The sequence below is a fragment of the Epinephelus fuscoguttatus genome, linkage group LG12, assembly GCF_011397635.1.
Source record: "Epinephelus fuscoguttatus linkage group LG12, E.fuscoguttatus.final_Chr_v1".
NCBI classification, from domain to species: domain Eukaryota; kingdom Metazoa; phylum Chordata; class Actinopteri; order Perciformes; family Serranidae; genus Epinephelus; species Epinephelus fuscoguttatus.
Window position 1 is genome coordinate 37162984 of NC_064763.1, and position 12352 is coordinate 37175335.

Sequence of the window (12352 nt, forward strand, 5' to 3'; positions counted from 1 at the left end):
TACTAAAAAGGTGCATTTAGTAGTAAGTTATTCTTTAACCTGCCACAGGGTGGCGCTTTTTCCTTATTACATTTCCTGTCGAGCTGAATCTATGGTGCTTTCAAGTGCTCCTCGAAAGCTCTGATTCTTCAGCTTTTAGTGCTTAATACAGCTTAATACATTTCCAAATGTTGCATCACTTTTGCTTTTGTCATAAATAACATATAAAATGTTAAATGTGAGGTTTTGTCGTGGCTGTTATTTAGTTTATAGCTGCAGTGGCATAATTATATTTTAAAAAATGTGTGTATGGCAACAAACATCAACCAGTAGGAAAATACATCAAGGGCTTGAATAAAATGTCATTTGTATTAATTCTGCCATGAAAATTCTGATTTCTCAGTGTTTTGACCGTAATTTTTTATGTTTCACTTATAATTTTAATATTAACATTGGCACATGGAAGCCACTTTCAAGGTAGAGACCACAGAATCCTATAGTCTAGCCCTCCTTAAATTAGACGTACCAGTTCAACTATTAAAGATACTACTAACCTGGCGTCATGGCTCAAAGTAGTGCTCACAGTGACGATGCTTTCACACTGGCATGGTGCAACATGGTCAAACATGTTGGCATTAGTGTGTGGGAGACACAAAATCTGCTTTTCTTGGTACAATTTCTTGACAGAAATAATCTTTTTCCACACTAACCAAGATGTCCTCATAATGTATCTGTGCAACAGTTTAGTTACCATTACAGTATCAGTCTCCAAGAGGAAGAAGCTCATCAGCGTGCAAACCTCCCCAAACCACACACCCTGAACTAATTCCTCAAATGTAGCTCTGCCAGCCAACCTGTAACCCAGATGGCTGACCTACTCACTGGCTGCTAACCTGGCTGACTTCCAGGTGGTTCAGTTCAAAATTAATTACAGGTCAGACGGAGCTTGTAACCCAGACTATAACACCAGTTGTCATTTAATTGATGCCAATGTTTTTTAGTGTCATAAAACAAAGAGAAAAAGGAAGAAAACAGCACATTCACATCAAGGAGCCACCTTCGTCTTTATTATTCAAATGGTTTGGTTAACAGACTCTGTAGTGCAGAGCGAATAAGTGAGTTGATGTGGATGAACACTCCATCATCTGTCTATCATATACACCAAGCTGTGTGACTGCATAGGGTTTTTCTTAGAGGTTACACAGGGAAAAGAAACCTTGTGTAAAACTTGCCTGATGGGGGCTTCATTTTTAATTTTTTAAAAATCAAAAAAGGAAAAAAAAAAAAAAACATCTGTAGTGTGAAATAATTTTCATCTTTTGACATATGTTACATTTGTTTAGATTTACAAAAGTGCAAACAGATCATGTTCATATCTCCTAAATATAAGCCATGGCATATGGGGTTCAAACAGCCGCATCTGAAGTAGCAAATTTGTCATCTTGGACCTCGGTGCCGTCGGTCCAGCTACACCAGGGACAGGATGAGGGATTGAAACATCACTGTTGTTGTACACGGTGGGGGAGATTGTTCAATACGAGTCCTCAGCAATGAATATTGTAATGATTATGGCACACACCTTTTGGTCCATTCATAGACACACAGACATTGTTTTTGCTAAATGCTTAAATAGGTCTTTGTGTGGATATACAATGTGCACTGCTGTGTAGCCCCCCCCCCCACCCCCAACCCCACCCAGTCTCCCACCCTCCCTTTCCTCATTCACGTTGTTATCAGTTGAAGGTCATACATCATGGCAATACTGGACCTGGCTGTACAAGGGTCAAGGGTCAGAATTTACAGGAAATAATCTGGGGTGCGGCGAGTGACATGAGGCTCCCCCCTGCGAGGCGCGGGGTCAAACTGCAAGCTGGATGGGACGAGAAATAAAAAGTAGAAAAGACTTGTCAGACAATCATTAATGGAATCAAGTCATACATGTAAGTATCACACACAGCATTGTTTAGAATGATACATACACACACATAATACTTTATTAGTTATACTTACAATGAGTATTTGAGGGTGTCGTCTAGTTCCATGATAGCTGCCTGGTTGCCACAGCGGTAGCAGTAGTTGGGAGCACTAAATATTGTCACCACATTCCTTTCATGGCACCAGTTGTAACCCTAGGGGAAGCAGATACATTATTCACCAGAGATGTATAATTCAGGAAAAAGTGCTACTGTAATGCAAATCTACAGTTTTTGAACTCAGTATGAGGGTGCAGGCTGGTGACAGAACTGTTTCTCTCATTGTTTTGTGCAGCAGCAGTGGCTGGGAGAAATTCTTGTTGTGTTTCTACTTATTTAGTTGTTTTTGTCGAACATTTCTTGAATGAATAAAACACAGCAAAGGTGGGCAATTCTTGTTTGTTCTCTTGCTGGGAAATATGTGCCACAGTCCTGTCTTGTACTAAAATGCATATTTGTGGGGTAAAATTATATAGACACTCACCTCCATAACCAGCTGGTGGGCACGGGACACCAAAGTGAGGCGGTTGGCGTGGTTGAAAGTCTCAGAGATGTCCTGGCCGAAAGTGTAGCCTGCTCCTCGAGGGGAGATTCCCCAGCCGCCACGGTCATCGGGGTCTGACCACAGCAGGTCACACATGGGACCCTGTGGAGGACAGAGGAGCATATTAGCAAGGAAATACCAACACAGTCCTGATACTGATTACCTGGGAAGTCCTAAGTATCATCTTTACCTCATGTGGCACTTCCTGTAAACGGTCCAGTGCTCTGATGTGATCCAAAGTGTCTATGGATGGTGACAGGCCTCCATGAAGGCAGAAAATCTGTGAGGATAAGGGAAAAATTCAGTATTACATCACTTCATCTAACTAATATTTCCCTAATTTGCAGTGTTACAGATTTAATTCTACCATGCGACATTAAACTCTGTCACAACATGAAGTTCTTTTCTGCAATTCCTTAGTCCATATTAATCATATCTGTGAAACAAACCGATGTGTCTTCTCATATTCTCACCTGAGAGTCTACCAAGGCAGTGAGGGGGAGATAATCAAACAGGTCTGTGAAGTACTTCCATACGTTGGCGTTACCATATTTCCTTAGGCACTCGTCATAGAAGCCATAAACTTGTGTGATCTGTCTGCTCTCATGGTTCCCTCTGAGAATTGTGATGCGCTCCCGGAAGCGTACCTGAAACAGGAGCAAGAAAAACCAGGCTGTGTGTTAATGTTTTTGCTGAAACGCCCTATAAAATTTTACTTGTGGAGCACATCAAATGTGCAAATGTGTGAAGACCTTTTAAATTACTTACCTTAAGTGCTACTAGTAAAGTGACGGTTTCTACGGAGTAGTACCCTCTGTCTACGTAGTCTCCCATGAACAAATAGTTTGTGTCTGGAGATTTCCCTCCGATCTTGAACAGCTCCATGAGGTCGTGGAACTGGCCGTGCACGTCACCACACACTGTCACCGGACATCTCACCTCCTGGACGTTTGACTCCTTGGTCAGGATCTCTTTTGCCTGCAGAAAAAAAAACACATTTAACTGTAGTTCATGAAGTGAAAAACGAAAAAGTGTGAAATACAAAAACTGCAGATGAGGCAAAAACTCACAGGGGCTTAAAACGCAGAGTCAAACAGAAGTCAATTCTCCACAGTTTATACATTGTGTGCCGCTTTGCTGTGTTTTTGCTCATTGAAATGCAGGAAAATCCATGTGATCCAGCACTGTAATCACATGCTCCATACACTGTAATTTTCTACCATTCTTTGTTCTCCAGCTTTATTTCAGGAACAGACAATTTCTGCCAACCTCTCTGCACAATTTCCACATCAGCCTCCAGTGGGTTCTACATTAAGATGCTACACAGTGATTAAAACACAACCCCCAACATCACCACCATAATCTCCCCAAGGAAATAAGCCCTTTCCGTGTGTGTGTGTGTGTGTGTGTGTGTGTGTGTGTGTGTATCTGGTTTCCTGTGGGCCTGCCTTGCAGCACTTGGAAAGACAGCTCTGGCTACGCAGCAACATTTCCTAAAATCAATGAGTGTGATGCTCCAAAAGTCGAGCACAGAGTGGAAAACGTTCACTGGTGTCTGTGGATGAAACACTTGGTTTCCTCAGATTATTACTTTGAGAGGGCTCAGTCGTAGCTCGGAGGGCTATGGCAACACTACAGTCGGCCACTACGAGTCTAAAAGTGGAACTGTCAGAGATGTTTTTTTTTCTTGGACACGGTTCATTCTACCCAGAATTCATCATGGCATAGACTAAAACTTGCTGTGGCAGCCTATGACTCAGTAGGTCACCTACAGCTAGTTTTTTAGAGGAAACATTTGGTCACGGCTGTCTGCTGAGTCAATGCAAACAGGAGATGGATTCCTCTTGCAGGTCAGCTGTTGCAGGAAAGTTTATCTGTATGTGTCGTGACACAACTCCTTATTTTAGGTATGAAATTGTTAAGTACCCTTATGGGAATTAAAATACCTATCATTTAGAATGTGCATATTTCTGCATTTAATTTTAAAAGATTAGCTAACATTCTTTTAGTAATTTTTACCAAGTGGGTGCCTAGTGATTGTGCAGCCTAAACCAGGACTTTCCCCATTTAAAAACCCTAAAAATAATGAGAATGCTTAAAACAGTACCAGTACTAAATGTGGACACCCACAACAAGGCCTATTCCTGGAGTCAATCTAGCTTGGCAGGCTGGTCTGACTAAGGGGTCAGTCAGCTGGATGAGCATTTTAAAGGAGCTTTGAGGCCAACAAATCCTCAGCCTGAGAGAGAAATGGTCTGAGCTGAATGACCACCAGACATGTCTGACGCACTAAGCCGCATGGGAGATGTGGGGCTAGAAAAGAGAGAGATAGTGAGGCATCTGCAAAATCAAAGGAAAGTGGATAATGGAAAAAGGAAAGGAAAAGGGAGGGGGTATCTCCTCCTAATTAAATGCCCAGTGTTTTGTCTGTGGCACAGTCTGAGCAGCCTCCGTCTTTTCACACTGTTCCCTTTAAACAACAAATGCGAGCAATGGTGAGAGCCAGAGAGAATTGACATTGACACAGAGTGCTGAATTTGGCCTGTCACCCTGGCAGATGGGAGACAGAGAGAGTCAAACCCAGAGTGGCCAGGACGGGACTGCAGCGCCGCACAATGCTGACCTATATGACATCCACATACACGCCCTCCACGTGCCCATACTACCATGTGGCGGGGGGCCTTACAATGACTGGGCTGTGGATGACAGATTGACCAGGGCCTCCAACTCTACAGCTACACGCCTGAATTCAAGTGGAACAGCAATATATGTATGTCCTCACCACCTCCCGATTACTTGTAGCGAGACGAGCAGAAAATAAACATTCATTTTAAGTGGGCTGAGTCAGCCTTGAGTGCAACAGCAATTTATTACACTCTTTAATCAGGGTAGAACTGAAATTATAAATAAAAGTTCAAATACCATGGCAGGTTTGGGCAGTGAAGTCAGGCGCTTTTTCATTATGGTCCATGATGACTTTTGGACAATATGGTAGATTAGAAACCAAGGAAAGACTTTTAAAAAAAGTATTTTTTGGTTTCATGAAGGTTATCACTGACTAAGCTCACGATCCAATTCATCCTCTGTTTCTAACACATCTCTATTGCTCCTTTGGGTAATACAAAGAATCCTCTGATCTCATTTTATTTTACATTTAGATCAGAGGACTGTTCCCTGGGAAAACATACTACGTAGATGCTCGGTTTAAACAAAAGTATATCTCAACAATATCCTTGAGTGCCATTTCTTCCACCCATTATTCATTAGGACATCCACTCCAAAGTTGCTATGCTAGTGCCTAATACAATAAATGGCCTGCTACAGCACTGTAACCTTACACCGAACTGTCAATGACATATCAGATGTCACCTCTGTCCTAAATTGGCTCAGCTGATTATAACTTGGTTAAATGTGCACTTGTATGAAGCCAACAACTTGGTCTGACCACAGATTCACGTCATATCTTCTCACTACATATTGTCCTGAACCACTGATTCTACTTCTTTATTGTCGTCTGATGCAACACTAAGCAGAACTCGGCACACACTGCAGAGGAAATGGATCTGTGTTTTCATCTTGTTCTTATCCTCTAATTTCTTGCCCACTCCAGAGTCTTTTAATCTTTAGTCAAAGTTGTAAATAACTTCATTATCTGCCTTTGCTGGAGTAGTTGTATTCTTAACAGCTCCACACAGCAACATTAATCGCCTCACTTATAAAAATCTAGTAAATATCCTCTACTTGGTACAAAACAACCCAACAAAAATATGAAAAAACTATAAAGCTTCAAACAGGATTAAGATCTATCTCATCTAATATTACATAAAACTGGAGGAAGTAATCTAACTCAATCTGACCTGCTGCTTAGGCTACCAGGATAATGTTTTCATAACTACCAACTTTAGCTCCAATTTTGCAATAATCTCCAAAAAACTAATGTGCAAGAGACTTGTTTATCCATGGAACAGCATGTCAGTCTGTACAGAGGCTGCCAGTCCAGCCGTGAATGAAAAGGATGACGGCACGGGTTACGTAAGCACCGCAGCCAAAGTACGCGCCACACCTGTAGCAAAAATGCCACAGAGGGACAACAGGGAGGGAACCTTGGCCTAGATCACTGCTGTGCCAAAGACGTCAGACGCCAAGACAGTCAACAAACTGCTTAGCCGAGTGCTGAGAAGTGAAGTCAGCATTTTAACGGCTGCCGCAATATAATCCCATTAAAGCAAGTTAAACGCAGCCAAAGGTTCTACTGGAGACATTAAGCTTGACGACTGGGTGCAGCTACAACCACAAACAATGACCTCACTCAAGACGCTTTAATGGTAGTTAAAAGTTAGGCATCTTCCTGACAACAGCACTATAATCAGCGTGGAGATCAACAGCAGCTGCAGCAGCCAAATGATGGAACAGTGTGTCTGTGTTTCCTAATGACAGTGTGTGAATTCTGCTGAGATGGTTTTAACAACCTTTTGGCAACGTCAGTCTTTTTGGTTGGAGTGTGTTCATAGTGATCACTGTATTGTTGCATACTTTCATCTGTGTTTTGGATACCCACTATTCACTGTTTCTATAATTTCACTACAACACTATATTGGGATTTCTGCTCTGCTTAATGGATACGTGATCCAAATATATTTCATCAGGCGTTTTTACACGAAAATGAACCATCATGTGAAACAGTCCCGTCTCACTGACTCATTTTTCTGAGTGAAAGCATGACCTCAGCTGGCAAACACTGGTCCACTGGCGGCCCTGACTAGCTGCATCAAACTGGTTTTAACATAGTCAGAGGTCACACCGAAAACTTCATCTCCAGGAAGTGGAGCAACTATCGTCACATGACTGGATAATTACATCATTCAGCACACTTTAAATGATGTCATATGGTATTAATGTTTGATAAAAACCAAAACAATCGGAAACTCCCCATCTTTAATAAGCAAACTTCCCATTTGTGCTGCTGTACTGTTGCTGTTCTCTGCACCACTTAGGCTGCTGCCACATCTAAATCTCTTGGTTGTAAAACACTGTCATCTTTGCTTGAATATAATTAAACTGGGTCCAGCCTTAATGGTGAGAAAACTGTGCTTCATAAGGGAATGTGTAAAGATATCAACAACACAGGCCTTGAAACAGAGACAAAAAACAATGTCTCAATGGTTATGCAACTCTCCAAAGGTTTATTTTTGAACAGAGGGGAAAGAAAGGTCATGAAAAGATATGTCTCTGTCTGAGGTACGCTTTTAATTAAATTTACCCTGTGTAATTGACAGGGACCATAAAACCAATTTGCAGTGAGCAGAGCATTGTCTGCACTCACTTCATTTCAAAGAGGTAACCAGATTAAGCACAATTAAATGCTCAGGCAAATGACATCATTACGCTGTAAACAAGCAATACATCTCCAGCCTTGAGAGGGGGGAAATACTGCAATGCTGAAAACTGAAAAATCTGCATTGATTATGATTAACAAGATAAAGCTTCTACGTGTTCCCTCCGCTAAACACCAGACAGAAACTCTGGTGTGTTTGGCCTTTTCTGAGAACGCTGGAGAGCAGGAATGAAAAAAATCTGAGGAGAGATTACACAGCACATCACATTCCTCCACACCCTCATACATCCCAAAACAGAGACGGCCGCTCTCTGAGTCACAATGAACAGTGTTGTCCTGAGTCACACACTCTGATCCCCTTAGCAACAATGGATTTGATAGTGTTAGTGATGCAACTCAAAATCAATCATATCCTCTTCTATTTTTACACCAGGGAGGAGGTTGTGTGGGTGCATTCTGCAGAATGTATTAACAAAAGTCACAGGGAGGTGGACGGATAGGTGCACACAGACAGTAGTTGGGAGCAGCTGCGTGCATATGAGCTGTGACAATAATAAAGACTCAGGGTGAGGAAACTGTAGGTTTCCTTTTTCCTCTCGACTACTTTGGAAGCTTTGCTGCATTTGGGAGGAAACAGCTCCTGCTTTTACATGTTCCTTGTCCAGTGTTTTTCAACTGGGCCTACAAACCATTCAATCTCATTGTCCAGCTTAGCAAGATCAAAATAAGTCAAATGAAAACTGACATATTCCTCCAGAGGGCTACACTTGGGCTACACTCATCTTCATATCATGCCAAGCTTCCTACTGACTAGAAGTTAGCACAAAGGTATCATTTTGGAAGCTTAACCCACACTATAGGAAACAGGACCTTTTAACTACTGGTACTGACCATATCAAAGATGAGGAGGCAAAAAAGAAATGCTTGGATTAATGAGCCACTTGAACATAGCATGCCATTAACCTCCAACGCACAGTACTCCAAACATGGCCATGGTCGTAGTTTTTTAAGTCCTTTTACGAGCTAAGAGGGATGGAGCTGCACTAAAGAATGAAGAACAGATTTAGCAAATGGACATGAAAAAAACATCTGTCTAAATTTAGCCTCTGATATCAGAGGTTAAGCTTAATAGCATATTTGACATTTAAAAAAGAAACCCCAGGATAGCAGAAACATTTAGTGAACTAAACCTCCACGAGAGGACCCTCTGGAAAACAGATCTAAGAACAGATATAAAGATGGCTAGTTTAGGCAAAGCAGCAAGAATCTGGTTTAATAAATGATTGCTTAATAACTACAAAAAACAATAACCACCACATTTTCTGATGTGACTGTGTTTTAGAGTGTGAGGGTGAAAATGTACTGTTTAGCCCAGACATCCAGAGCTGAGAATAAGCAGGTGGTCTAAGCAGAGAGGGTGCTGAGGAGAGATTGGGGTTAAGCTGCAGCTCAGACCAGAGTAGTCTGCAGAGTCGTCATCCAGAGCAGGAGCAGAGCAAAACATGTGCAGATACTGAAAAGACTCTTCATGTCAAGTATTCACTTTTTTTAAAGAATGACAATGCAGCAGTTAAAATAAGACCAATTTCCTGGCTCAGCAGCGACCAGTTAAGCTGCTAAAAGGTCAAAGCCACGATAAGATGACAACACCTCTATGACCACAAAAATAACAGTGTCAGAGGGGGTGTTTAGCCATCAGAGTGGCTGTCATTTTTAGTCTCAATGTAGTCTGCTTGCATTGATGTCAGTGTTTCCCTGTATATAATAAAAATGAAACTAAGTCCATCAACCACAACAAAAACATGGACATGAAGTCATCAAGAAACAAAAGCTGAGGATTAACATGGTTCAGGAGTTAAAAGTTCCCACTCACATGACATATCTTTGACCAACAGTCATACAATGCCATGTTAAAGTTTGAAAATTGACTACTTTATTGCCCAGTATAAGTCAACCTCACTACTTATTGACTAAAGACGCATATAAGAAGCTGTATAGAGGGCAGGGGTCAGGGGTTAACTGCAACCTTGTTAACTACTTGTGAGAAAAACAGGGTAATTATGTGGCACACACGCAGAGGATGATCAACCAAATGTATCTAAAATGTACAGTTAGTGTTTACCAACCTTTTTGGGGGCTTCAATTGCCACACATAACATTGAGATAAAGTCTTCAGGATAGAAAGGCTCAAAATATTGATTTTTCAAACATATTTTATCATAAGTGTTTCTTAGATACCACAATTTACCTACCTTTCCCTTTGTACCAGGTGCCTGCCTACGTGCAGACAACATGAGCCATAATGTGCAGTAATTGAGCAGTCAGTTACACCTCACTTACAACTTGGCCTGGACTTTTACAGCCACAGCTAGCTAGCTAAAAGAGATGCTACAGGTCACACTGACAGTCTGAATGAGGGGGGCTGTAAATGTGGTATGTGACTTGAATCCACAGTACGGCTGACCCCTTCCTCAATAGTAAACCCACAGTTGGCAACAACGTGTGCTTGTAATTCATTATTTCCTGGATATTTCTGACAGGAAACTATTTTAACAAGCTAAATAACACCACTTATAATGATTGTTAAATATATACCCAGAGCGCAGTGAAATGTACACTATAGACGCCATTTTAAGAATGTCTGGAAGGCGTCGCTAAGGAGAGAGAAGACACTGACAGTAAGTTAAGATAAAGAGGGGGGATTTTTTAAAAAAAAAAAAAAAAAAAAAAAGATATAGCTCACCTTTTCACATAGTGTTTTCACTTGTCCCTCCGACAGCTGCTTACATTCGTTGAGCTGCTCGATCCACTGGTCAAGTTCTTTCGTAAACGCCTTTTCGTCCATTTCTGTGTGTTTTCGGGTTCGCTGCTGTTCGTCTACCGCTGCGTTGACGTTACCTAATTTCGGTAAGGAGAAGACTCCCCCCAGATGTTCTCGTGCTTTCCGGAGCGTACAAAAGTGGCCACGGAAGGTGCAAGCTGCTCCTGGAGAGAAGACGCGTGTACCTCCGCCCGCCGGGTAGCTATGATTTGACTGAATTGAAACTGTGGAGAGGGAGGGAGAGACGTCAGTTGGTGATCCACCCTGGAAACTGGCTCTCGTCGAGCTCTCCGAAATAAAACGCCAGAATTCCGGTTGTGACTTTCAAAATAAAGGCATGTGCAAGATGTGGAAAAAACTGTGCTGTCTTAGACATTTTAAAGGGGAGCGCCACCTACATTAACAATTCCTATATGTTATTTCCATGGCCTGGGAAAGTCCAGTTAACCTTTGTGAACATGAGCTACTCCTTCTCAGAGCCAGAAACCTGAGAGGTAAGTGTGAAACTTGTGATGTCTTCAAGTATATAGTCTGGACCTGCCCCATAGACTATAGGCCCAATTCCAATCCGGCCCCTAAAGACTCAAACCCTGAACCCTCACTGACTTAACTGACATCAGCTGTAAGTGATTGAGTGTGAGAGTCTGAAAGGGCTCCGGATGCTACAAATAGGAATGGGACAGCACTTATCCCCCTCTCTACAAAATGTTGTTGACACTGGCGGCTCTGGGCGTGATTGTTTATCGGAATATATATCTATATATATCGATAGATAGATAGATAGATCTATCTATCCATCTATCTATCTATATCTATATCTATATATAGATATATATTCTTTGTGTGTGGAATATAACCACTGGTATTCCTCTGACTTCATGTGTGTTTATGTACCATCTTAAATCCTTGTTAATGTAATGTTTCATTGTTTATCTATCTGTTTTTTCGCTCTCCTTCCATAACGTTAACGTTTGCATATCTGCCGACCGTGTTACTTCCGGTGTTCTGAGGGCAACCCATGTATTAGACGTCACAACGCTATGAACTGTGGGTAATTTTCTTACCGTAAGTCCGCATCGATGCTGACCTACGGTAAGGGGGCATAAAGGGCTCACTCACTGACTCACTGACTTGACGATTTGACAGTGGGACAGCCCTCACACACTCACGCACTTCACATGAACGCGCCTCTATGTCAGTGAGTCTGTAAGGGATCGGATTGGAATTGGGCCATAGAGTGTGCCAGGGCTGACGTCATAACCCAGAAGTTTAGCATCGCGCTGGTTCCCGGAAGAGAAAGTGAATGTGATTTTTGCATTGCGTTTTGGATTATATCAGAAAATAAGCTCTGTGGCTAACACAAGTTTATGATACTTACAGGTTTTGTTCAGCAAGATAATCTTCACATATGAACACCTTTCATACCGCATTTGAAGCTGAAATGCGATCGCCAGAAGTAAAAAGCTAACGTTAGGCTTTAACAGACTACATGACTATTCCATGGTCGCATGACTCTTTACATCGTATAATGGGGAAATCGGACTGTTTAAGCTAAATAAGAAGCTGTAATGGCGGACTGCCAGCACTCTCGCCTGTTCAGGGGTGATGACGTTTAATGTCCCCGACAGGGTTTGTAGTCGTATTGAGCAACTTGTTAGCAACCACCTTTTTTACGACACGTAAAAGCTTCAAAATTCACA

The 12352-nt window shown here is 41.9% G+C and overlaps 1 protein-coding gene across 1 annotated transcript; it reads right to left on the bottom strand.

Annotated features, from left to right (window-relative positions):
- Positions 1-1018: 1018 nt before the first annotated feature.
- ppp2cab (protein phosphatase 2 catalytic subunit alpha b) lies at positions 1019-10916 on the bottom strand. Its single transcript, XM_049592612.1, has 7 exons — positions 10575-10916; positions 3265-3474; positions 2970-3143; positions 2687-2776; positions 2437-2598; positions 1990-2108; positions 1019-1849 (listed from the first exon to the last, which is right to left on the bottom strand). The coding sequence occupies exons 1-7, from the start codon at positions 10674-10676 to the stop codon at positions 1777-1779; spliced, it is 930 nt and encodes a 309-aa protein (XP_049448569.1). The 5' UTR covers positions 10677-10916; the 3' UTR covers positions 1019-1776.
- Between the last annotated feature and the right edge of the window lie 1436 nt (positions 10917-12352).